We start from the raw sequence: 26,779 nt of genomic DNA, 5'->3' as shown, positions 1-26,779 counted from the left end.
TGATGTCCCTCTTTGCCTTGGAGCAAAGATAGTTTTCTGCATACCCGTGTTAGCTCAGTGACCCTGGCAAAGCTGGCAGAATGTCCTCGCCAGCCAAGCCCACCACAGAAACAGAATCCCTCTTCGGCCACATCCCTTATGGCAGAGACAGACCAAGATGTGAGGGGAGTGAACTGCTGGCGGCTCATCTAAACTTCTTCAAGGGACTGTTGGTTATGTAGGTCTGCTTCCTCCTGACGAATATACAGGGAGAGGTCGATTTCTAAATCATGTATATACGAGTATGTGTGTGTATACATATACCTGATTTTGTTAAAGATGCTTTTATTTATATAAAAAGCAGAGAGAAGGACAAATATCTTCCATCCACTTGTTCGCTCTCCACATGGCTGTAACACAGAGAGCAGGGCTGGGCCGAACTCCGCACTGCTCTCCCGTGTGAGCGGCAGGGGGAGCTGCTGCACCGTTTCCTGCTGCCTTCCCAGGCACATTAACAAGAAGGCAGACTGGAAGCCTGGCAACCAGGACTTGAACTGGCATTCTGATAGGGCATGCCTGTGTGGCACGCCACAGCTTAACCCACTGTGCCATAACGCCAGCCCCATACCCAATTCTTTTTTAACTGCGTTTCTATGTCTAAGTAATAACTTACAACTATATGTCCTTAGACATTTTTAATGCATCTCTTTGGAAAAGTGGAACATTTTCATGTACAGTGAATAATGTGATATTATTCTGAAATTAATCATCAACCTTGTTTATTCCATTCTCAGTTTATACCTCAATTTCCAAGCTTTTTCCAAAATGTCCTTTTGAAATGGTTGAACATACGACTAAAAACCGCATTTAGTTTTGTCTCTGAAGAATATGTGAAACAGTGGAAACCAATTTTGCATTCTCTTGGCTGGTTGAAAAAATTCGACCTGGATCTGCGTGATTGTTTGTCATAGTACAGTTAAGCTTCTCTGTTTCAGGGATTCGCTAGAAACCCTAAGATGCTTCCTATAGACTTGTTCAGATTCAGCTGGAGTGTTGTAACTAGAATGCGTTAAAAGGTGTGGTTGTACACTGGTCTACCCAGGGTTGGTAAAGTTAAAACTTACAGCAGTGTTAGGAGAGCGGCATCCGTGAAGGTCAACGTTATGTTTTTTGCTTTTGTTGTGCATATCAATTGACAGTCCCCAGACCACCATCAACTCCTTACCTAAAACTTTTCTTTTCTTTTTAATTTTATGGTACAATTCTGCAGGGTCTGTGATTCCCCCCACCAGATCCCTCCCCTCAACTGATTTTCCCCATATTGTTACAATAGTGTAATCCTTCATAACAAGTTATAATCCCACCAGTCTGTTATTTTAAATGTGCCCCGACATTGGAAACTTTAGGCTTCAATTGGTAATTCTTGCTAGAGTCAGTAATTCCACCCGGACTTGATCTGCTTATGCCAGTTTGTCTGCCTTGACACCGTCCCATGCGGTGTGTTTTCTTCTCAGCTGGTGCTGCTTGGTTACCCTGAAATAGAGTCATTAATGAGAAGGTATATGTTCCAATTTTATGTTCAAGCTCAGCAGTTTCTTCATGAACTAAATAACATGGTGACTGTAATCTGGCATCGGAAGCAGGTCACTTTGAGGAGAAAGGAGGACAAGTGGTTATGGTTAGCCTAGTGGTTAGGGTGCCCGTGTCCTTCATCAGAGGACCTGGGCTTACGACCACTTCGAGTTCCTGGCTGCATGTTCCCGCCACCCGTGCTGGGGACTAGGATGGAGGCCTTGGCCTCTGGCTCGGGCCAGGCCCACCCCTGACTCTTGCGGCCATTTGGGGAAGAAGCCAACAGATGGGAGCCCTACTCCTCTGTTCTCTGTCTCTCTACCAATCTCCCTCACTCACCTTCCTCTGCCCTGCCCTGCTTGCTGTCCCCCTCCTCCTGCCCAATTTGCTGTCTCAAATAACTGTATACCTTTTTTTTTAAAGATTTATTTTTATTATTTTTTTATTGGAAAGGCGGATATACAGAGAGGAGAGACAGAGAGGAAGATTTCCGTCTGATGATTCACTCCCCAAGTGAGCGCAACGGGCCGATACTATGCCGATCCGAAGCCAGGAGCCTCTTCCGGGTCTCCCACGCGGGTGCAGGGTCCCAAAGCTTTGGGCCATCCTCGACTGCTTTCCCAGGCCACAGGCAGGGAGCTGGAAGGGAAGCTGGGCTGCCAGGATTAGAACTGGCGCCCATATGGGATCCCAGGCGTGCAAGGCGAGGACCTTTAACCACTTGTGCCACCGCGCTGGGCCCACTGTATACCTTTAAAAAATACAATTCCGCTGCAGCAGAAAGCTTGAACTGAAACTCCTGAGCTCATGTGGGAACATCTGGCCACTCGGCTGAGGGAGCCTGGGATGGCTGATGGGTTGCTTTGCTGGCTTCCTTTCTGTGGCATGCTCTGTTTCCTGCAGCAGAGGTAGGTCTGTTGACCTGCCTGGCATTTGGGGGGTTGCATGTGGGAGCCTGGATCAGTTGGCCCTGTGTTTCTGGTTGCTTCCAGGGATTCCTTAGCAGTCTTGACAGATCAGTGCCCGAGCAGTGGGACCGGCGTGCCGGGATCACACTGTGCCAAAAAGCTTTCGTATCAGTGCCCCTTCTCTCTTCCTCTTAGCACTGGGCACTTCGTTCTTTCTTCAGGGGTGAGTCCTCTGGCATTTTGACTTCATCTCTCTGCTGTTGAATTCTGTGCATTTCTTGCGCACAGTTGCAGCCGGTGCTCCATAAACTGCCAAGGGCACTGGCCAGGATGTAGACTCTACACATGGGTATGACCATGTCCCGGTGCTGAGCTCACTTGCACAGAACGCCTACAGTAAACCGCTGTAAACCCCTTCCTCTGTTCCAGGCAGCTGCTACCCCTTCCCTTCCTTACTGTCAGTGTGTCCTTTCCCCTGAAGTATCTTCACTACTTTCTAGTGCTGTTTTCTCGTGCTCTTGTTTCTGGCTTTGTCATTACAATAAAGCGTGCTTCGTTGATAGTCTAAAACTGACTTCTCACACCTTAGAGATACTTTCCTGAAATTAGAGCCAGCTTCTTTAAGCACTGCCGCTTTCAGAGATGGTTTGGATCTGGGGGCCTCTGCACATCCCCTCTCCAGCAGTGTGCGGAGCAGGGCCTGCTGTGCATAGCTGTGGAGAGGTTGTAGCAGGGCCATGTTCTTTCCTGCACACTGCCAGTTGGGAGGTTCCAGTAGGAACCATTTGCCAGGAACCCTGAGGGCTGTGGCCGAGCAAGCGGAACTCTCATCGTTTCTGATAAACTTCTGTCTTTCAGCACCCAGCATCAAAGACACTTCTTCTGTCGTCTCTCTTAGTGTTTCACACGTAGCTCTTGCATCTGCTACCAGGACTAGCAAAGTGTCACACTGTGTGCTCCAGGCCCAAGTGCTCCTGTTGGACAGTGCAGTTGACTGTTCCCTACAGGACTGCTTTCTGCTGTTCAGTGGCTGTCCTACAGGCTCTTATGTTAATAGGTGAGCTTTGGCCATTCACAATGGAAGGCGCTGGCAAGGTCTGCGGTCTGGAAAGCTCTGTCGCTGAGAACTAGTCACTGCTGTTTACTGGGTGCTTACTCTGCGCTGCAGTCTTTGCTGCTTTTCGCTCGGTGTTTAGTGAGATCCTCAAAGAACATGCACAGTGGCAAGAATGTCTCATCCTGTCCATCTACTAGGAAAGAAAGCCAAATGAGAGAAGCATTGAGTGACTTGTCCAAGCTCACACAACCGCTAAGTGAGAGGAGGAGTGAATGCACATTTGCCTGTTGTAGAGACTAAGGTTTCTAACCAGAGTGAAACATAAACCCCCGGAGGATGGATGGGTGGAGGGCAGGGAGATAACCAACAATTGTTGCATACCCGGATGAGACACTGATAAAGGTTGATGAGAAGGCATTTTTAAGCGGCTTACCAGGAAACACATAAATAATTTATTAAAATAAATACTACCTCTAGGTAGCTTTATATTTCTAGCATATGTAGGAAAAATGATCTCAGATTTATTGGAAAATCATTTTTTATTGTTGCTTTGGTATCATTGAAGAAAATTTAGCCATATTTCTCTAAGCATGTACTGTTCATATTAGGATAGAAGGTATCGTAAGTCACAGCTAATTCCGCAATATTATTGCAGTATTTTAGCTGAGAGTGTCTGCACCCACACACACTCCATCCAGTCACTTTTCACTGGAGCCAATTCTAAGGACACAGTCAGCTGGCTTGACTTTCCATCTTCCTACTCTGTTTAGCTAACATGCTAACGTCACAAATAATCGGAGGGCTCAAAGGACAGACAGCTAAGGAGCTGGGAAGTTCCAGAAAAAAAGAAAAATAGTTGGGAATAAGTTTGCAATTGGCTTTTGCGTGATACATTTTTCTAATGCTGTTTAAGAATAAAAACCACCCTAGCATCCTTTGGAGCTGTGTAGATTCCCTTACTAACATTTGTGTGACTGATAGAAGCCCGCGGGCGCTGAGTATCTTTAGACAAAGAACACAATCAACAGATGGCTGTGGGTTTACTGTTGTTTCCCGGGGGGCTCACCACCTGCTTTTTTACACTGAGACAACAGGTCAAATGAGTTCACTGCCTACAGCACCACAAGCTCATTGACATTAGCCATAGGACACAGATCCCAAAAACTCAACTGCCAGGCCTCCACCAAGTCCTTATCTCATGCCCTGAAGTCTCCTCCAAGGAGTTCCCTGGATGTTGTCATTGCTGTTGAATCCTAGCCTTGTGCTTCAGTTTTTTTGAGTACGATCATGAATATGGCTTTAAAATGTAAGAGCTGATTTTGTGGCATAGATTAAGCCAGCACCTGCCATAGCAGCATCCCCTGTGAGGACCTGGTCATGTCCTGGCTATTGCCTAGGAAAGCAGTGCAAGATGGCCCAAGTGCTTGAGCCTCTGTCACCCACATGGGAGACCCTTATGGAGTTCCAGGCTCCTGGCTGCTAGTTTCTGATTGGCCTATTCAACTGTGTCATAAAATAAAGAATAAAAAAAAAATCTTTCTCCATCTTTTCCTCTGCAACACTGCCTTTCAAATAAATCAATAATTTTTAAAAAAGATTTATTTCTTTTTACTGGAAAGGCAGAGGAGGCGAGGCAGAGAGGAAGATCTTTCATCTGATGATTCACTCCCCAAGCGTCCGCAACAGGTGGAGCTGAGCTGATCTGAAGCCAGGAGCCTGGAGCTTCTTCCAGGTCTCCCATGCTGGTGCAAGGTCTCAGGGCTTTGGGCCGTCCTCAACTGCCCTCCTGGGCCACAGGCAGGGAGCTGGATGGGAAGCAGGGGCCACTAGGATTAGAACCAGTGCCCGTATGGGATCACGGCATGTTCAAGGCGAGGACTTTAACTGCTATGCTATCACGCCGGGCCCTAAATAAATAAATCAATCAATTTTTAAAACACATAGTTTCGGAGATAGGATAGTTAGATCTGTGAGCAGGTGCTTTGCTTGAACGTTGCTCACTGAGGAGTCGCCCTGGCATGCTGCCATCCTGATGTTACTGTGATGACTTTAGAAGAAGTTCCAGCCTACCCCAGGCATTTAGAGGCACCAAGACCACTGCATGATGAGAATGTTGGGTCAAGATCTTACCACGGAAGGAATTCCCTCGGCTCTTGGCCACCCCCAGAACCTTCCCCTAGGGAATCTCACTTTCCTCACACATGGGCAGTAAAGACTGATCTTTCAGCTCGCTTCTGACTTCTTACATCTCTTTGTTCTGTTGCGGTAGCCTGCCCTAATGTGAGAAATGATGAGCCAGTGCACCCCGGTGAAACTCGGCAACCCTATATTTATCAGAAATATAGTGAACAAAAGTCATCCTCCACATGATTAAATACAAGAGGACATGAGCTTGAACCTTTGTGCTTCTCAAAGAATAACAATAATCATGTAGAGAAAATTTTTTTCACTTGAGTAACATGTTTGCTTGTATTCTCCTCTTGTTATCTAATGGACCACATCTCATAATAACCTTTTACAGGAGTGAACCAGAGAAGCAAACAGCACAGATAAGCCGTGCCTGTTTCTTCCACCAAGAGCTGCCATGAGCCTAAGAGACAGTATGCATTTCCTGTTTTTCAAGCTTTTAGAGGTGCAAAAATAAGTCTTCCGTGTGTTTAACTGCTCTCTTCGCTGCAGTTAAAGACGCAGGCAGAAAGGCTGGGTTGGGTTTCAGTGTGTCAGTCTGTTGCTTGTTCCTATTTAGTGGAATATTTCATCTTCAGGGGTTTGACATCCTTCGAGTTATCTCTGCCATCCTTATTCAGGGTGGTGTGGTACCCTGCTGAAAGGAGGGCTGCTCCTCCTGCTGATCAGGGATTAGCAAAACCAGCAGCCAAATCCAGCCCTCTGCTTCATTTTGTAAAGTCAAGCATTACTGGGACGCAGCAGGTGGCTTGGTTTACGTACACCTGCCTCTGTACCCAATGTCAAAGTCATTGCAGCGGAGCCCATGTGGCCCACAAAGCCTAATGATGATCTGGTGTGTGCGCGTGCACACACATCACACCACACCACACTACACATGTATACACAAACACATACCCCACACATCACACCACACCACACATGCGCACACACCCACACCACACCACACACACATACCCCACACACCACACCACATCACACCACAAACACCATACAAACACCACACCACACCACACACACACACACACACACACACACACACTCTGAGCACCCTGAGGACAGAATTTGTGGGGTTTTTCCCTCCTTTGTGCCTCACTCTCAGGGGTACACCAGTGAATGCCTCCTATGTTCCCGCTTGCTCCAGGCTCCCAGTAAAAACTGTTACATGGATGAGTAATGCAAGAATAAGAATTGTACACCTTCTCTGCTTTCTTCCCATCTCTCTGCTTTCCTCTTCCCTGCCTGTTCCGATCCGTTCTGTGCCCGCAGTGTCCCTTGTCCCCCACATCCTTTTTTTGCACAGTATTCTCCTGTGACCCAGGCTCCTAATCACCCCTTTCTTCTTAGTGCATTCTGACTTAGCAGCACACAATTTGGCACTTAATTATTTCTTAATTGATTCATCCGTGCTATCTTTGTTTCCCAGGTAGCCTGACATCCTAAGGGCAAAGAATTTATTTTAACATTACAGTTTAACGCATAGCAGGTCCTCAATGAATGCGTGTAAATTAACTGGGTGCAGGGCTGCCATTATGTCTCGATAAGCAGGCTAACGTAGAAACCAGTCTTCGGAAAGGTCTTGATTTGCTTTAGAATTGCTTCAATATTAGCAATATTAGTCAACCGCTTTCAGTTCTTACATAAAAGATGGATAAATGATTATTGAAAAAGGTCTCTTCTCTCTCCCTCTCCCTCTGTATCCTTTGTTTCTGTCTCTTTCACTGTCTGTTTTAATTAAAAGGTCAATTTATTTCTTCAAGCAACACACTTGGGAATCTGTTGTTGTGACCCCAGCCCTGGCCAGCCTGACAGACGAGAGCCTAACCCTTGGCCCGTGTGGCCGGGCACAGTGCACCGTGGGGAGCAGTCCTCGCTATATTAGATCCGTGCTGGGCTGGTGAGCAAAAGCATAGCTTGTTTTCGATGATACTCAATTAGCCTGTACAATTTGCTTGCCTTGAGTAGTTCAGCGCCCCCCGTAAGACTCCTCTGTGACCCTGCGGGATATTCTCCCTTGAGCAAGTTCTCCAAACAGGATTGTTACCCTGCTGCTACCACAAAGTGCTCTTTGTTGTCACCTGGACTTGTGAGTCCGAAGCACGCATTATCTGGTGCACTAACACCTATCGTAAATGCTACTGTAGCTCTTTGAACTCTAATCAGAATGTGCCAGGTATTAAAGAGGGAAAAGGGAAGTGGATTTGCCCTGTGCCAAGCACACTCTTCAGGAGATGGAAGTGTTTGTGTAATGAGTAATCGGTGCAGCTAACCAGCCTAACCAGATGACCGCCAGAGCTGATGTCAGCAGCGGGATCTGCCAGATGCCTCAGGCACAGGGCTGAGTCATGGCACAGAAATTTCCATCTGACTCTCTCCTCTCTCTCAACCCTGAGGTATCAGATTTGCAGAACTCTTACTTCTTTTTTATTTTTTCTAAAATCACTTTAATTTTTTTTTTTTTTACCCTTGGATCATTACGATCTTATAGCAATAGTCCTGCCAAGATGGTGGGGTTCTGTTTTCCTCGTTAGCTTTTGCTGCTTTGGACAGTGTCAGAAGCAATCTCATGAAATGATCTAGCTTTGAAATCCCTGGAGACTGGTCCACTCACAATGAGGTCTTACTAGTTTTTTCTTTTTTTTTTTTTAATGAAGTTGACCTAGTTTTTCTAACCTTCTTTTCAATAATTAAAAATGTGAAACTTACCCCAAATTATCATCTGTGCCATAGCTTCATCTTAATATTGCTCTTGAACTGCAAATGCTCTCAGTGTACCTGCCCTTGGGGGAGCTGGTGCGTGGAGGCTGAAGAGCGCTCTTGCCCTCCACACGCTACCCGTAGTATGCAGGCTGAATATGCCAAAATGCTGACTTCATTTTTCTTACTGTATTTAGTGAAATTTCACCAATTGAGAAAGACTAAGATGTCTTTTTCTGCTTTTCCCAGACACCCTTTCATTCTTGGTGTAATTTTTTTCTTAATAGTCATGACCTTTATTTTGGATGATGATTACATAGTTGAGAGGGATGCATGCCCATGTGGATCGTTGATTAGGGTGCAGAGCGTCAAGCCGTGGGGGAAAGTGCATCAGACAACTGCTTCCAGTCTCCTTTCTTCCTTCCTGTGTCTACTCGTGCTTGATGTGCCTGTCCAGCCAGGCCCATCTCCAGCTCTGGGAGCTGCAGCCCATCAGAGGGGGGCCCACAATTTCCCTGCTATGCCCACTCTCAGTCCCAGATCTTGCAAGTGGTTCTGCTCTCTGCCCTGACAGGACTTAACCCCAGTCCCAGCACCTGCTAGCTGATGCTGAGGCAAAGCCCAAACAGCTTGCGCTTACTCTGGCTCATGCGATGACCAACTGGATGTGGTTGTTTAGCCTAGCCTTGCTCTCCCCTTTACCCAGCTCATATTCAGACCAATGGGCTTTGTAGCCCTGCCCAGCCTGTTCTGCCCCCAGTCCAAGCTTTCATGCTTACCGCTGGAGCAATAGCTCAGTAGGGTAAGTCTTCATAGCTCCCCTACTTGTTTGCTGCCCATCCCAGGTCTTACGTGTGCTGGTGGGTGTTGTGGCCCAGACTGGCATAGCTCTCTTTACCTTGCCATCTACTAGCACACACTGCAGCCTGGCTTGGCCCCACCTGCCCCTGGGTTCAGCTCATGCTGGTGGGTACTGTAGCCTAGCAAATGCAAACTCTAAGGCAACTGCTGGTGACCCAATAGCCTGGGCTCCTGCTACTTACGCGGGAGACCCGGATTGAGATCACGTCCTGTCTTCGGCCTGCAGGAACCTTGGCCACTGGGGGCAGTTGGGGCGCTCATGCGCTAAGAGCTCTCCCCACACTCTCTTTCTCTGAGTCTGGGTCTACCTCCCAGTTAATTAAAAAGATAACTAAGAAACAATTGGAATGTCTTTTAACAACTTACCTAAGAGCAATACCATTTTTGATTTGGGCATTTTGTTTTGGAGAAGTTGAAGTTTCTCTTATTTGAAGTAGTGGAGTGTATCCTGTTTTTGATTTTCTTTGCTTTGTAGCCAGAAATGTGTAGAGTTTAGGCATTTCCAGCTGTCAACTAAAGGGATGATTTTTAAAGTAGTTCTCTTGTACTACAGAAGGATGAGTTTATAGATTATCACCAGGGGTAAGAAACCATTCAGACAGGTTCGCAAACAACTACTGCATCCGAAATACACATAATCTATTCTATCCCTAATATATCTTTCTCTTTATATAACTCTTTCCTTGCTACAAACTAGGGAACTTAGAGCAGACAGCAATTATTCCATTAATATTCATCTGCTTAGCATCCATCACAATGTCACGGTTGGCAATCGTGGCTGAATTCCATAAAGCTATGCATTTTGCTCCTTGTGAGAAATGAGTTGTAGAAATGTTACTACGTGAATCTCATTGTTGCCTCAGTTTTCACTGAAAACCATCGAAACCTATTTCTTCTTTTAAGGGAGTATAACCAGCAGTGTTTTTTGATGAGACACCAGCTGCTCAGTTTGCCCTGGGTAAGGGAGAATTCCAAAAGCTGCAGGCTCATGCCAACAGGTATAAAATGAACATACAGAATATGTCGTGATGTGGTCAGAGCCTGCAGAAGGACAGGAAGCAAGTCCTACATAGTTCCCTGAGTGACACCTGTCCTTTTGTGTTGCCCTCGGGTTTGACAGAGTCATCTCGGTTCAGGATGTCGTCACTATGCAGTGCAGGCCAATAGTAGCCCAGAGAGGTGGTTGGATAAAGGTGGACATCTAAACACTATAACCTGCCTCTCTAACCACTATACAATTTACCATAAAGTGGTTGCCATTTGAGTCACATGCTGGGTGCCTGTCATGTTCCAGGTCCGGAGCTCGGTGCTGTTGACACAGCCATGAGCTGGGTGGTTAGAGCCCTTCCCACTGAGTGTAAGAGCTGAAGCTACCTAACAAACGCATGTGATAAAGTGATTTTTCTCAAGGCAGCTGTCAAATGATCAATTATTAAATGTCTCAATGCGGTGGAAAGTCATCTCATCTCCATCCTGCAAGGACTGGGATGAGGTTGAGTTTCAGGGGTTAAGCCCAGCAGTTCCTAGTAAACACTCGGAGATGGCTCGTATACCACGGCAGCTTTCCCTCCCTGACGTCAGGACCAAGCTGCTGCCAGCCCCTCGTTACACACGCATCGCCTTGGAAATGTACCTGTGCCTCTCACCATAGCAACACCCTGAGAATGACCTAAGCAGCCACTCAGAACCATTCCTACAAAACAAATTATAGCTATAATTAACTCCCTGAATTTACTCTGTGGTATAAATTTGTCCAGGCCTTGGTGTTTCTTTTCAAAAGGTTAAATGAATGGAATAATCCACCCGGAGCCCATCCCCCATAGCTCCCAAGTCATCCTCAGGCTGTGAGATGTACTTTCCATGGAAGCATCAACAGGTGGCAGTGGCCAAGTCTTAACCGGGTGCGAGCAACGGAGATGGTTCTCTTGCCTCAGCAAGCGTCAAGTGCAGCCAGTGCTGAGATGCTCTTGACTGAGTCCTGTGAGGCCGGGATGAAGGGTGCATGCCAGGCCAGGGACTCTGCAGGCGGAAGCTGGCCACACTGGCATTGCCTCAGCAGTGAAAGGCACCTCACAGATTGCCTACAACCACCCAGTCTTGTGTTTTGGCTGTGACATTCACTATTGTTGGTCTTCTGTTGCCCTTTGCCTTGCCTTGCCGTGTTAGGGGTTTGTTTTAGTTTTCTGCGAGGTAGATTAGAACCAGCAGAGCTGGACACGGTCCCTCTCAGCCCATTCCCTTTGTTAAACTAGACTGATTGAAGCTCTTTAGCTGAGTAAAGTGGACTTTTTTTTTCCTCTGCCAACCACCTGAGACAGTGCAATTTCAAGCTGTAAATGTCTAATTTAAAATATATGGAGCATCCTTGGAGGGACAGCAAGTAATTTGTCAGGCTCCTCTTCTGGAAGCAGCCCAGCACACTTGGCAACCCTGTGTGCTGACCTCTGTGTGTGTTGTGTGACCCGAGCAGGATTCACCGAAATTCATGTTCCTGAGCAAGCACCCCTGGTGCAAATGTGAAGTTCTTTGTGAGTCCTCTGAATTACATCCGTGGGGAGTGGAGATAAATTAAAGGTGATTTTGTCGATTTGACAGTGGGGTTTTCTTTTCAAGGTTTTTTGGATGAAGGAGCTGATAAATCAAGGAATCCCGTCTGAGGAGACTAGCCGTTTGTTCGGTAGATGTGATGTGATGAGACAGATCAACTCCCAGAAAATAGATTTGTTACCCATATCGATCAACCCCAAGACTGTGCTGAGAGACTGATTGAACTTTTGGATCCAGTCCGCTTTTCCGTGCCTGTCTCATCACAGTGCCCCCAGCCTTCGTCTCACCATCAGCTTGATTGCTACTGGTCAGCACAGAGCTCATTGCCAGCTGGGGAAAAGCTGACATGTCTAGCATGTAAATTAGTTGTTTTACAATGGGGAGTTTCTAGGTTGGGACCTTTTTTGGTGAGGGGTCTTAGAAAATTGAACCTTCCCCCCACAAATATGAAGTGAAATTTTCATTAAAGTCAGACTTAGTTATGCTATTGTATGATTCCTTAAATTTACAGACTTAGCATAATTTTGCTTTCTTTTTTTTTAAATATTTATTTTTATTATTTTTTTATTGGAAAGGCGGATATACAGAGAGGAGAGAGAGAGAGGAAGATCTTCCGTCCGATGATTCACTCCCCAAGTGAGCGCAACGGCTGATACTATGCCGATCCGAAGCCAGGAGCCTCTTCCAGGTCTCCCACGCGGGTGCAGGGTCCCAAAGCTTTGGGCCATCCTCGACTGCTTTCCCAGGCCACAGGCAGGGAGCTGGAAGGGAAGCAGGGCAGCCGGGATTAGAACCGGCGCCCATATGGGATCCTGGGCGTGCAAGGCGAGGACCTTTAACCACTTGCGCCACCGCGCCGGGCCCTAATTTTGCTTTCTAACATTCAATTTCATATAGAAACATCCATAAGAATGGCATTTAAATAATGCCTAAGTAAACATCACCATTGGCCGTCCATCCAATAAATGGTAACTATTCCTTGCCTGATACTGTTTTAGCTTCAGTCATATCAGTACAGGTAGATAAAACAAAGCAAAGACTTTGTGATTTCGTTGAGTTAGAGCGTGATGTCCATAGACATTCCTGTTAGGTCTCTCAGCACTTACTGGTGCTTATTTGTGAACATAAAGGGGTTGAAAATCTAACTGCCCCTTCGAATTCTATTAATGGGTCCACCTGTTCTATATTTTTCTTACTTTTCAATTGCAAGTCTGTGTTCCATTTCCTCGAGGACAAAGGAGCATGGTAACTTTTTTAAATCATAAAGATACTACTTAAAGGAATCATTTTCATCTGACTATCACTTCTAGAAAGTTTTATCGTTTGCAACACTGCCAAAAATTTTGTTGAGACTTTGAGAACATGACAAGTGAACAGAATAAAAGTTTTGAAATGATATAATTGTACCAGGGCAGAGAACATGTGTTGTTGTCCAGTGTTAAGATTGGCAGGGACAACACAAGAGGATGGTGATGAGAGAACCCTTCTGTGCCCTGATATGGGGACGACTGTGGATCTCCACGTGTTTTAGAATTTTATTGCAGTGTGTACTTCCTCAAGTATACACACACACACACACACATGCATGGAAACATGCTAACCATCTATATACAAAGACACATGCAAGTAGTACATACATAGGGTGTATATGTATATATGTGTATATGTCTGTGAAATACAAATGGTATGGGTGAAATACAAATAAGGTCTATAATTTGGCCAGCGGTATTGTCATGATATCAGTTTTCTGGTGTAGATATTGGGGTATGATAGAGACAGAGGATGTTGTCGATGCGGGGTTGAGAGAAAAGGTTTAAAGTATGCCAGGGAATTCTTTCTAATGTTTTTGCAACCTCTTGAAAATATAAAGTTATTTCTGAGTTTTTTAAAAAAAAATTAAAGGAATGGAAGAGTATCAAACAGAGATTAATGTTGAAATGTGATGACTTTGAACATTGAGGATTTGTCTTAGACATTGTCGGAATAACTAGAAATGTGGGATCTTTAGATTAATTGCAAATGACTTGGGCTCTGGAAGAATTCAGAACATGGAATCCTGATTTCTTCTTTTAAGGGAGTTAAAAAAGAATATTCCAGGAAAAGACTGCCTTCTTTTTTTAAAAAAAGCAAAAAGGCAAAACAAACAAGAAAAGCATCTTGACCTTATGTGTGGCTCTGTTATTTATTTATACGAATCAAAGTTGTATAAATGATTCTAAAACTGTTTGTACTCCTGCTTTACCAACCAGACCTGCCATGACAACAGAAAATAGAGGAAGGGAAATACATCTGAACTTCTCCCCCTGCCCCTCTCCTGTGCTTTTTGTGTGATTTTTTTGGTCAAGGGTAAGGTAAGAAGTGAGGACCACACAGGGCCCACAATCCTTAGTTAGATTCATTTATTTTGAGGACTTGAAGATTTTATCTTTCTTTGTCCCAAACTGTGTTACCATTTCTAACATTTTCTTGTTCTGACTCACTGCTCTTACTTCTCCTTGTTGCCCCTTGGTGTGTAATGGTGTCACTCATTTTGTCTCCTCCTCTAGCTATCTTAATGATTTGGACCGTGTAGCCGACCCCGCCTACCTGCCTACGCAACAAGACGTGCTTCGGGTTCGAGTCCCCACCACGGGAATCATCGAGTACCCCTTTGACTTACAGAGTGTCATTTTCAGGTAGTAACCGCGTCCCCAGAGCTTGCTTCACAACCTTTAAGCCTTGACTGTGTCTGAGCCCTTTAAGTATTGAAAGCAAGGGATTGTCATTAGATACACAAATTAAATACCACATTCCTGAGACAGGAAGGACAGGATGGGAAAGCACTGGCAGGTTCCTGATTTCAATTCAGGCCACCAGGAAATTAATGAAATCCTAGTTTGGTAAATCAGTTACTCAACATGCGGGCTAACTGTAACTTCTTTTGGTAGCACTTTAAGAGGCGAATGGGAATGTTTGGGGAATTATGTGAGATATAATAAGAGAAATATTCTTATTGCAATCTTTCATGTTGATTTTGTTCTCTGCAAGTCATTTGGGAGCCATACAAAATTTGCCTATTTGGCAAAGATGTGGTGATGTTTTATATTCTTAAAATAATTTCTTTGAAAAAAAATTTTGAAGTTCATGATTTTGAAACTGTGTTAATTAACAGAGTCTAAATTTCTGTAGCAAAGTAAATTGCAAGTGTTTGACCTCTGCTGGCTGTGCTATCTAGGTACTATGTCTTCAGAGCGTCCTATTTTTTTGTTCCTGGATTAGAAAAAAGTAAACAATACTAGCGTACTTTCATTTAGCCCCTTATTACACAGTCAGCTGTGTTGTTGGTTAGAATGCCAACCACTTGACTCTGTGAAAAACGAAGCTGTGTGAATGTGTAGCTTGCAGTGCAGGAGCTGAGTTCCTCGAGGGCCTGTCTGTTGAAGGGGTCCATGTACCAGGTCACCGTCCCAAGCTGGAGTTCCATCACTGTCCCTGTGCCCCGGGGCTCCGATGAGCAGGCCTTGCAGCGTGGCTGGCCTTTCTTCCAGATTGTCTCTGTACCCATAACTGAATGTGTGACATGCAGCCCTGCAAGAGACTTAAAATGGGTGGCTTTTTAGAAAATTGCTCTGTTTTTTGTCGTACAAGATGTTCACATTAGATCACGCCCAAGATTCCCTGTTGCTTCAGCATCCTGTGTTACTAAAGTTTAGAGATTCTTAACTTGAGGCAAAAATTTCTTTTCCCTTACAATTATGTTATAAAATATTTTCCAAAAACATGTGGTATTTCATGAAGGTTTCAGTTCTCCTCTTTTTTTTTTTTTCAATCAGCAAGCTCCCAAACCAGATGCATTACATCTTTTTTTTTTTCCTGCTTTTTTATGCAGTAGCTTTTGAGGAACCTTTATTATTATTTTTTTTTCACTGCGGTGAAAATAATGACCTAGAAATGTAAGTTTCTGCCACTATCAAAATGGTTGTGCAGGGCAGAGTTTCATGGAATAAAGATTTCATGTGAACAAGTAGCTTATTATTCCCACAGTGCCATTAGGGACAACCCAGAACCTCAGTATTTGTAGGGACTAAGGATTCAAGTTTTGATATCTTTAGTTTCTAATTATGTCCAAATCTTCTGTGTTGCACCTCATGTTTCTCAGCTGTGCCGGGAAGTCCTTTAGCAACAGCCCCTGGGGGACCCTCGCTCGGTGGGTTTGGGTTTAATGCCGGGAGTAGCAGCAATAGACGAGCAGTCCCAGCAGTTTTCAGCAAGTGCTCAAGAGCCTGACTTTCACTCTCTCTCATGCCCAATGCGCCCTTGTGGACATTGTGTATGTTTCAGTCAAGTTTTGGACTCAACAGAGTAAACTCTGGTTGAGTGCCAAGCACTGCCGGGGAGTTTCATGTGTTCTTGGTTACTCAGATGAATCAATGCCAGTTAATTCCATATAGAGCTGATAGAAACAGTTTGAACGATGGCATTGGTGTGGTACCTTGTTGTATGTGGATGTTTTATGCACCGCTTCCTTTCCAGCAGGTTTGCGGCTTGGCTGGTGCACCTGTTATAATACACAGTGTTACGTGTCACGGCAGAGCTGCCCCAGCCACGGTCAGGGTGAAGGTTTAGCTCCAGGTGGTTGCCCTGGGCCAGAAAGATCCTTGAGCTTTTATACACAGTGAGAGCTTCATGCTGCCTATAGCTGAAACCTTTCAGATGCTTTTATGTAGATACTCATTCTGATTTGATAGGAGAAGAAGCAGGCTCAGTATTTAACACAAATCGATCTTGTTCTGATTCTTGGCGTACATAAGGATTTTCTTCCAAAGTGAGTTAGGATTTTCCTACACGTCTGGTAGCTTTCTGATAACCACGGTACAATGTGTGGCCTGGGAATCCTGGGCCAACACAATCTGCAGGTAACCAGTAAACATTGTTTGACATGGTTGACCATTGTCCTTCTAGAGAATGTTTTTCCTACGTTTCTGAGTAGTGCTACAGATGCTTTGTGAAGGTTTTCTATATGTGCTGTTAATACAATTGTTGTTAACCTTTCAGAATGGTCGACGTAGGGGGCCAGAGGTCAGAGAGAAGAAAATGGATACACTGCTTTGAAAATGTCACCTCTATCATGTTCCTAGTAGCGCTTAGTGAATACGACCAAGTTCTCGTGGAGTCGGACAACGAGGTAAGCGCGCGGCAGGCAGTAGGTGATGGCTTATATTATCTCACACAAGCAGGGTAGGAAGGCAGGGGCTGCAAAATCCAGCCTTCCCATCACAGTGCCTTTCAGTAACTGATGGTTGGAGTTTGTTTCCTCTTTGCAATAAACACACACAGCTCTGTGTCGCTGCATGATCCACCCAGCGTGGGGTCAGAGGCAGAGCGGACCTGAGGGTTCATTCGTGGCCAGCTCTTGCGTGATTCTCCTAGCATCATGCTCAAGTTCTGAAAATGAAAAATAAAATAATAAAATAAAACCCACATGAACAGCCCCAGGCTAATCACGAGGTCATGTTGATAGCCTTCTTCCTAAAGGACACTCAAGGAATGCTGGAGTGAGTCACCCTGTTGTTGTTTTCATTTTGTTTAAATCATTGTGTGTGTGATGGGTGGGCCCCAGAGAGCACTCCAAAGCTCTCATGGCAAAGTGCGGGGCTTTGCAGCTAGGCTCAAAGCCCGCGCTCCTTGCTGCAGAGGCCCCGGCCGTCTTGGCTGTAGGCCGTTGGGTAATTGTGTCTTGGTTAAACAGTGAGTGAGTGAAGGAGTGTCCTTAATGTACCTTCCTGGAGAACTCATTCAAATTGTCATCTCCTCCCTGTGACACGGAAATTGAACAGGAGTAAAGATGGATTTTGAAAATGGTAAAGGCTTGATGAGTCAGAGCTAATTCTGGAGGGTAATTAAGGGTGTAAGAAACCGTGTCTTTGAGCTGCAGTTGAGTGTGAGTGTGTGTGTGTACACCTACACGTGGGCAAGAGCCCACTGAGGGACTCGAGCCATTGGCACTGGTAGCCAGACCCTGCCAGTGGCAGAGACCACAGTCTGGCAAGCCTGTGCACGGTAGCTACTGGGCATTCTGTACTCTTAATACTATAGCAAAGCAAGAGGAGGCAGTGCTGCATCTCTTAGCAACCAGCGACAGGAGGTAGTCAGGGATTAACAGTGCATCAGGTAAGCAAGTTGTCACTCCAAGTAGCATCTCCTGTCACTGCAGTTCCCTGGGGAACTCCACGTAAGGCAGGAAGATTTTGTTTTATTATTAATATTTTTGTTTGAAAGGCAGATTTACAGAGAGATCTTCTATCTGCTGCTTTCATTCCCCACATGGCACAAGGGCCAGAGCTGTTCAGGGCTCCAAGGATCTAGGCCGTTTTTTTGCCCGCTGTTCCAGGCACTTAGGAGGTAGCTGGGTTGGAAGTAGAGCAGCTGGAACTTGAACCTGTCCCCAAATGGGATGCCAGCACTGCAGGCAGAAGCTTAACCTAATATGGCATAGTTTGATCCCCAAGATAGAAAGTTTGATCCAGGATAATGACCCTCTAAGGAACCAAGTGCTAGGATTCAAAGGGGACGACCTTCAGTGTAAGTGTTAACCGTGTCTGGGATGCACCTGTACCTTGTGGTGTTGGCAGTAGATACAGGAAGAAAAGCGAGCCAAACTAGGAAAGTGGGATTTATTTTCCACCTGTTTCCAGAAACAGTTTCAATGGTGCAGGAAAGTAAAGAACTGAAACTGTGGACAAACCTGCTTTCAATCTTTGTTTTCCCAGAAACAAAACCATAGACAATTGAAGAATTGGTGGGTCTCTCACTGAAACATGTCTCTCTATCTCTATCTCTCTCTCTCTCCTCTCTCTCCCAGAATAGCCCCTGGTCTCAAAGGCACAAATCTCATTTCTAGACATTTCGTTTTTCACTGTGCTTTACTGAATCAGTGAGCCATGGTGCTACATTGGATTCTGAATGGTGTATGTGATTGCAGATTCTGTGTAAATGACTTCATTTTGCAATTCGTGTAATCCACTCAGCATTGTTCTTGAGGGTTTGTCTTTTTTTTTTTCCCCCATGTGACTGCCCCATGACTCTAATTCATTTATTCCGAGTGCCATGCTGGTCTGTTATGTGAACATGCCCTTCTGTGAGTCACACCAATTAGGTTGTTCGTAATCCAGATCCCCAGTTCATGTCCTTGCCTGGCCTCCCCTTCACCCCACGCCGCGTGAAGTAGTCTCTTTATTGCTGATACATGCATGTCTTACAGTGTATTCCGGAAGGCTTACACTGTATTCTGGAAGGCTTACAGTGTGTTCTGGAAGTTGCTGACACTTACGGAAGCTGTCATCTGTGAGGGCATATGGTTGGTTTTTAGTTCTGTTTATTTTACCGAGGTTTTAGTTAATGCGGTTAATTTGCTCATGTCCCTAACTGGTTGGATTTTTGTATGTTAACAAATTCTTTATATTTCCCAAGGATGTGCAAATGTACCTTCTATTAAAAATTAACAAAATATTGTTGTTTCCATAGGCCTTGTGTACAGTAAGAATTGACTCTGATGCCACATTCTGTCCAGTTGTCTCAGTTACTGAACAGCCAGTGCAGCCGTCTTTCCTCTGTTATTTTTTATCTTTTACCATTTTAGTCGAGGAGTACAGAGATACACACACACAGAAACCTAAGCACAGCACAGTGCATCATCTGTGTATTTAGGGCTCCTGTTGAGCAGTAGAGCTTGGGACTGGCAGAGCACAGAGGAGTAAGCTTCACTTCCTAGCCAGGTTCCTGCCAGTGCTTCTGCAGGGACAGCGGAAGATGTCACCCACAATGGAGACCAGGCTGCAATTCTTGGCTCCTGCCTCACTGCTGATGGTGTTTGGGAAGTGAGCCAGTAAATAGAAACTCTCTTTCTTCTCTGTCACTGTGCCTTTCAAACAAACAGATCTTTTTTTTTTTAAGTAGAATTTGACCAAGACTTTTGACACCTGCTGGTGCTCATTCTAAAATGAATGCCCTAATTTACATTCCTGTTGGCACTGCCACAAGTTCTGCTCCTTGGGCCAGTCACTGTGGCCCTTCTGGTGGCCAGAAGGAGAACTGGTTTCCCTCGAGTGGCTGTTTTCCTTGCTTAGCCCTCGGACAAAGCCCAGACAAGCCTGTGCCCTCAACATCCCAGGTGCCGCCTACAGAGTCTGCCGATACCAGCAAGGGAGAAATCTCCCTCACAGTGGCTCCCATCCCTGGACCCATCTCTCCCCAAATGGGGACCTAGTAATCCTTTGGCATCCTTAGCTCCCTGAACCCTTCAAGCAGCTGTGTTTCTTTGTTAGTTCTTCTGATTCCGATCATCTCATTGATTTTACCGATGCATGTGGAAAGCATCAAGCTTCAGTGGATGCATGGGTCTTTCTGCAGGCTGGCTGGCTGGTTGATCCTTTACTGTGGCTACCAGTATAAATGTGTTTATGTCGCCAATTATATCCTTACGTGAATATCCAACAGTTTTTTGGATACTCTTGGTTCTTTACTCTTACACTGAAAATTTAAAATAAATCTTTATTAAGAAAATGCATCATTTTTTTAAAAGTTTTTTTTTTTTTTTAATTGGGAAGGCAGGCGTGCGGAGAGGCAAGACAGAAGGATCTTTAATGCACTGGTTCACCTCCCAAGTGGTTATAATGACTAGAGCTGAGCCAGGAGCCTGGAGGTTCCTGTTGGTCTCTCCCGTGGGTACAGGGTCCCAAGGCCTTGGGCTGTCCTCCACTGCTTTCCCAGGCCACAGCGGAGAGCTAGATGGAAAGTGGAGCAGCTGGGACAAAAACAGACATCCCTATGGGATCCTTGTGCTTGGAGGTAGAGGATTAGCCAGTTGAGCTATTGCACTGGGTCCTCCATTTGAATTTAAAATTAGCTCATATAGTCAAAAAAAGATTGTAATTTAGCATGTAGATAAACTTAAGGTTAGTTTTTCAACTCTGTGCTAATCTAAGTATCATCCATAAATATGAGATGTTCTGGCTCATCAATTAGCATGTAGAACATTGCTTGTCTTGTATGTGATCTGTTTTGCAAATACTCCACGTGCCCTTGAAATTCTGATTTCACAATTTGAGGAGCAAGACTCTGTGTGTCTATCCCAAACAGCAACAACAACGACAAAATCCTGCTAGAATTATTCAAGCCTCCATCCCTCATCTACTCCATTGCTGGCAGTTCGTGTCCGTGACAGAGTTATGCTTTGTTGTTTTCACTGGTGTTTTCTTGACACGTTCTGCGTAGAATAGTATACACATTGTATGTGTTCTTTTAGGCGAATTACCACCAAATGAACATTCCTGGGAATTGCCTACGAAGCAGGTATCCGAGCCCCTTGTGTGCACGCCTCTGGGGAGTGCGGATATAAAGCCGGAGCGGCTGCAGGGACCAATCCCCTCTCATCTCCCGGCCTTCGGTGGCTGCTAGCATCCCTTGGCTGTGTTCCCCTGGTTTCCTCTCCTCATACAGAGGTGAATTATTTAATATCTCAGTACTTGGAGATTGTGGAGTATTTGGAAATTTTTTTTACCCAGTCCAAGTCCTCACTCAAACAATGATAGTATGGCTTCACAGATAGTGCAAGTGGCTTTTAGTAGCAAGATAATCCTAATGTCTCCCTTCCCTATGTCATTGCTCTCCTTCATTCCGCTTGCATGTAATACTATGTAAGCAGGATTTTTAAAATTCATTCGTTTATTTTGAAAGACACAGAGGCAGAATGAATTATCCGCTGATGTGCCCCCCAAAAGGTAACACCAAACAGGTCTAACAGGCGTTCAGGCCTTCCCCGGGCGCATCAGTGGGAAGCTGGGTCAGAAGTGGAGCAGCTGGAACTGGAACCAGGACTCTGCGGAATGCCAGATCACAAAGAGCAGCTTAACCCGCTATGACACGATGCTATCCCCTGTGCGCTTAAGTGCATGCGAAATCGTGTGCATAGGGGCATGTAGTCCAGTGCATCCCTGCTGCGACTTACTGTTATCTGCAGCATCAAGTGAGAGTAAGACAAGTTCAGCTTCGCATTGACCTGCACTTACTCTCCACTATTTTTTTTTCCTTTATACAGACTCAAGTTTTTTGACCTAGATGCTTCTCTTTCTCTCTAAAGGCTAACTTTTAATAATTCTTGCAAAGCAGATCTTCTAGCAGCTAATTCTCTCTGATTTTTGTTTGAGAAAGTCTGTATTCCTGCTTTGCAAAGATGATGTTCTTTCCTCATCTGGAATGGCATTGATCCCTTTGCTGAGAATCAGGTGACTGTAAAGATGAGGCTGTACCACTGGGTGCTCATTCCATCCCACTGATGTGCATGAGTATTTTTAAGCCGCTTGTACACTCTCTTGATTCTTGTAGCTTTGTGGTAAGTTTAGAATTTAGAAGGTGTGGATTTTTCACTTCTTTTTCTAGATGGTCTTGCGTATGCACTATCTGTTCGTTTTCCCTAAAAATTGTAATCTTACCAATTAGTGTGAAAAAAGATGGATTTTGATAGGAATTATGTTGTCTGCACAAATTGAAGAGAGAGGCTGTTGAACATAGCAATGTGTGTTGTCCTGTTCCTCAGTAGAGGGTTCTGTATATACGTGTCAGTTATAATATAGAGTGTTCCTGGAGGCCTGTTGTTTTTCTAGCTCCTCATTGTATCCAGTATTGAAAGTAAAATGTTGAGATCTTAACTATTGTTGACTTAGCTGTTTCTTTTGGTTTTGCCAGTTCTGGCTTTCTGTGTTTTAGGACGTTTGCCACATACATTGTTACCGCAAACGTGCAGTGGTTACACTTATTTGATTGATTTAAGCCTTAGCATGGTAGGATAGATTTTCTTTTTCTCTAGTGATGGTTTTTGTCTTGAAGTCTTTCTTCTTTGCCTCCCCCTCTTGGTTACTGGTTTACATGGAGTTTCTTTATAGTCTTTCTTTCCACTCATTTGTATTTCTGAATCGAAAGTGTGTCTCTGATCACCAGCATACAGTTTGTTCATGTTTTTTTTTTTTATTCTGTCCTGCCAGTCTCTGCCTGTTGATTGGCATGTTTGGTTCATCTACATTTAACATGATTACTGGTGGTTTTCACAGCTACCGTGGCTGGGAGGCTGTTGATTTTAAAACCTCCTGAAGAGCCGGATGAGAGAGGTATGGGAATAGCACATGTTAGAAAGGCCAGCTACCAAGCTGTTCTCGCTCGAATTCAGCCAGCCATTTTGCTTGAATAAATGTTCTTTTGACTGTTGCAAGCCTGTGGTTAGTTTCCAAGAATCTGGAAAAGTTGACAGTCTTTCTCTTTTTCTCTCCGTGTTCTCATTATGCTTGTTCAAAGACAGTTTTTAGAGCTCCCTTTCCACCAATCTGTGCTCTAAGCTGGAGTAAATTTTTAAGATGAATCTGACCATTTCATAACCATGGAAGCAGAGTTAATATCCAGATGCATGTTTTTATACATTAGAATAACAGAGGTTTGAAAAGGGCATATGGCAAAGTGGACATTTCTTTTGCAGGAGAATAAGCTTATATACTCTGTCTCTATGACATCTGCATAACCCTTGGAAGTGTCCCCATAATTTCATCCCATAATTCCACTGTAAGGAATTTTATGCTAATCATTTAAGAAGTTACATGTCTCAAAGAAATCACTGTAGTGAACATCTGAAAGCAACTAAAATATCTAACAGCAGGAGACATTTAAAATTGAACATAAAAGGTCATTTGCTGATAGTAAAAATAACAGAATAGAATTAGTATCAGAAAGTTTTTCATAATGTGTTGATGAAGACAAATTATATTAAAATACCATGTATAATGTAAATTTTACTTTGGAACCCATAGGTTTTTATTAAACATGCATACAAAAGTGTCTGGAAGGTAGGTTGAAAGTGTTAGCAGGGATTGTTCAGAGCAAATCCTTACAAAAATAATTTTTTTATTATGTGGTTTAAAGAATTTGTAAATATTTTAAAAATTAAACTTTTTTTTTAAACAAAGCTGGCAGTTCAAATATTCTAAAATAAAAATAAGCTTTTTAGGTTGCTTTCTCTTTTCCAGTAACTTTCAGTAGAGTCAGTTGGAAACATAGGTGATTGGAGCAGCAAGCGAGCACACTGCCTTGGTGTGGGAAGGCGTCCGTTTCCTGGCCGTTTGCTCAAAGTGCTGTTGAAGTGGAGACCGTCTTTGGAAATAGTACAAGCTAAGGAGTCCATTGAAATAAGGAAAACATTTTTATGAGGCCATGGTTTATCTCGGCACTTGCTTGTTGATGTGACTTGGAGCAAATGCAGAAAACGTAAAGCTCAAAATCGAAAAAGAAAAAGCTGTCTATTGTGGATGATCAGATAAGAATTCCATGGACCCAGGTCAAGGGAAATATGGAGCACATTCATAACCAGATCTGCCCATCTGGGCTCTTTCTTGGGTACCATCTGATTGCCACCACACCCCAGTTCACCCATGCCCCACCCACCGTCTTTAGAGTGGCAAATTGGTATTTTATAAAATGTACAAGCATGATCTTTAGCTTTGCTATTTTGAAAGTCACACACCGAATAGAACCCCAGGCTCCGCATTGGAGAGATGACAGAAAGTGGTTCTCCAGCTTGCTCCCACAGAACCACAGCTGCTTCCAAAGCAAAGGACAGTAACGGAGAAGCCCCAGGGAGACGCGAGCTCACGACAAAGGCCTGTTGTTGGCACCTCTCAGAAGCAACCTGTTTTGTTTCGCTTTCGGTTCGTTTTCCTTTTGAGTCTGGCAGACTTGGGTCTCTGCCTTCTGATTTTCATTGAGTTTTTTTTTTTTTTTTGAAGGTCTTAGGATAGAAAATGAAGCTTTTACTCGTTTTTTCCCACATGTCTCCCAGGCCTTGGGTTTGTTATAAATAAAGCAGCAAGCAGCTACTTGGACAAATATCAGTCTCTCCTTTACTGGACAGAGGATGAATGTTCATCACCAGATGGGATTCTTTATTTTCCTTAACTTTTACAGAGGGTGTTTAAAAAAAAAAAAGAAAAATTACACTTTAAACCTAACTGGATTGAACTTTGATCATTTTCTACCCTGAAATTAACTTGGAATTCTTAATGCTCCCGATAACATGAGGGCTTTGCAGCATTCTCAGTCTAACATGGAGCTTCTCCAAGTGTGTCAGTCATGTCGCGACCAATTCGGCCCCACTTGCCAGTGTACAGCATTCCAAGGGCAAACTAGTCCTAGCTGCTATTTCATTTCCCAACTCCACCATCAGAACTGTTTCATATTAAAACAAGATTGATTCTTTTTTTAAAAAAGATTTATTCATTTTTATTACAAAGTCAGATATACAGAGAGGAGGAGAGACAGAGAGGAAGATCTTCTGTCCGATGATTCACTCCCCAAGTGACCGCAACGGCCGGTGCTGTGCCGATCCGAAGCCGGGAACCAGGAACTTCTTTCCAAGTCTTCCAAGCGGGTGCAGGGTCCCAAAGCTTTGGGGCTGTCCTCGACTGCTTTCCCAGGCCACAAGCAGGGAGCAGGATGGGAAGTGGGGCTTCCAGGATTAGAACGGGCGTCCATACGGGATCCTGGAGCATTCAAGGCGAGGACTTTAGCCACTAGTCCGCGCCACCGGGCCCTGCCGAAGCATCTTAACCAGTGCACTAACTGCTAGCTTTTATTTGTAAGTAAATCTTTCAGTTCTGTAAACGGAAACTTGTATTGCTGTTGGCTGTTCGAGTCAGTCAGATGTCCACTAGGTGGTGCTATAATTACAACACGAGTATTTGCATAAAGCTGAAAATACATCCCCAGGTTGGCCTGGCAAAGACATTTGCTTCACATAAACATGGCAGTTTGGTGTTAATTTGAGCAGACTAATCACAGTTGTAGAAAGACAATGCGGAAGGTTTGAGTGTGTCTAAACCCTCTCCTTTTAAAATGGATCCTGAGAATCAGTGACTTTTGATGACTTGCCCCATATCACCAATAGTTGCTGATAGGGCCAGCCTTCAATGCACGGCTTTTACTCCCAATCTAGTTCTTAGTCGGACTCCCCATGTTGCCACTCTGGCAGCATCCCAAGGCTGGGTGCTGCAGTTTGAATCCTGGCTGTTCGCCTCCTGATCCCATTCCCTGCTAGTGCACCTGGGAAGGTGGATACACCACCCATGTGAAAGATGAGATCAGCTACAATGTCCTGTGTTGAGCATTGTCCTGCCCCAACCAGTGGGGCTATAGTGGCCATCTGGAAAGCAAACAAGTTGATGGAAGATCTCTCTCTCTCTCTCTTCACACACACACACACACACCTGTGTCACTCTGGCAAATACATAAATAAAAATCTTGAAAAGGAAATCACTCAATAATGCAAGCAACTTCAGCCAGTACATTGAAACAAAGAAAGTCTTAGAAAATGAAAGAAAATGCTACAGCCGAGATCAACATAACCTTGTCCGCCATAAAATAAACTGTAGATGTGGGCCAAAGACCATTTGTTCTTATGCAGAATCCTTACAGCACAGACTATTAAAACAGAATGCTAGGAAATTACCCGTTAACTTCGGGGAGACTAATATTTGCATCTTTCTTTGAATTAAGAAGCTTCATTAACTGTAAGGAGATGATCCCCAAGTTCTGAGACGTGTTCAAGCTGACTCTTGGCCGTGTAGTAATGATGCTCGTGTCCCATAGCAGAGTGTCTGGCTTTGATTCCACCTTCGTGTCCAAGCTCCATCTTCCCTCTCTTGCCGACCGTGAGAGGCAGTGCTGATGCTGCAGCTAGCTGGATTCCTGCCACTCACTGGAGACTGCATTGTGATCTCAGCTCCTGGCTTCTGCCCAGCCCAGCCCAGCTGGAGCAGGCCTTGGCGAGGTGGACTTGACAGTGGCAACAAACTCCCTCCCTCCCTCACTCCCTCCCTCCCTTCTTCCTTCCCTCCCTCCCTCCTTCCATTCCTCCCTCCTTCTTTCTTCCTTCCTTCTTTCTTCTCTCTCTCCCCCT

At 44.6% G+C, this 26,779-nt stretch overlaps 1 protein-coding gene across 7 annotated transcripts in view; it reads left to right on the top strand.

Moving 5' to 3' along the window:
* The window catches only part of GNAQ (G protein subunit alpha q), a 220,151-nt gene that overhangs the window by 172,325 nt on the left and 21,047 nt on the right, over window positions 1–26,779 (top strand). For all 7 annotated transcript variants that reach the window (XM_040988792.1, XM_040988791.1, XM_040988790.1 and 4 more), the window contains 2 exons: window positions 14,355–14,483; window positions 16,843–16,972. In XM_040988792.1, coding sequence (XP_040844726.1) covers window positions 14,355–14,483; window positions 16,843–16,972 — 259 coding nt within the window. The remainder of the gene's footprint in view (window positions 1–14,354; window positions 14,484–16,842; window positions 16,973–26,779) is intronic.

Source organism: Ochotona curzoniae, unplaced genomic scaffold, assembly GCF_017591425.1.
Source record: "Ochotona curzoniae isolate NIBS_2020 unplaced genomic scaffold, NIBS_Ocur_1.0 contig_50, whole genome shotgun sequence".
Lineage (NCBI taxonomy): Eukaryota > Metazoa > Chordata > Mammalia > Lagomorpha > Ochotonidae > Ochotona > Ochotona curzoniae.
The sequence above is the reverse complement of the archived record's forward strand: the minus strand, read 5'-3'. Positions and strand labels throughout refer to the sequence as shown.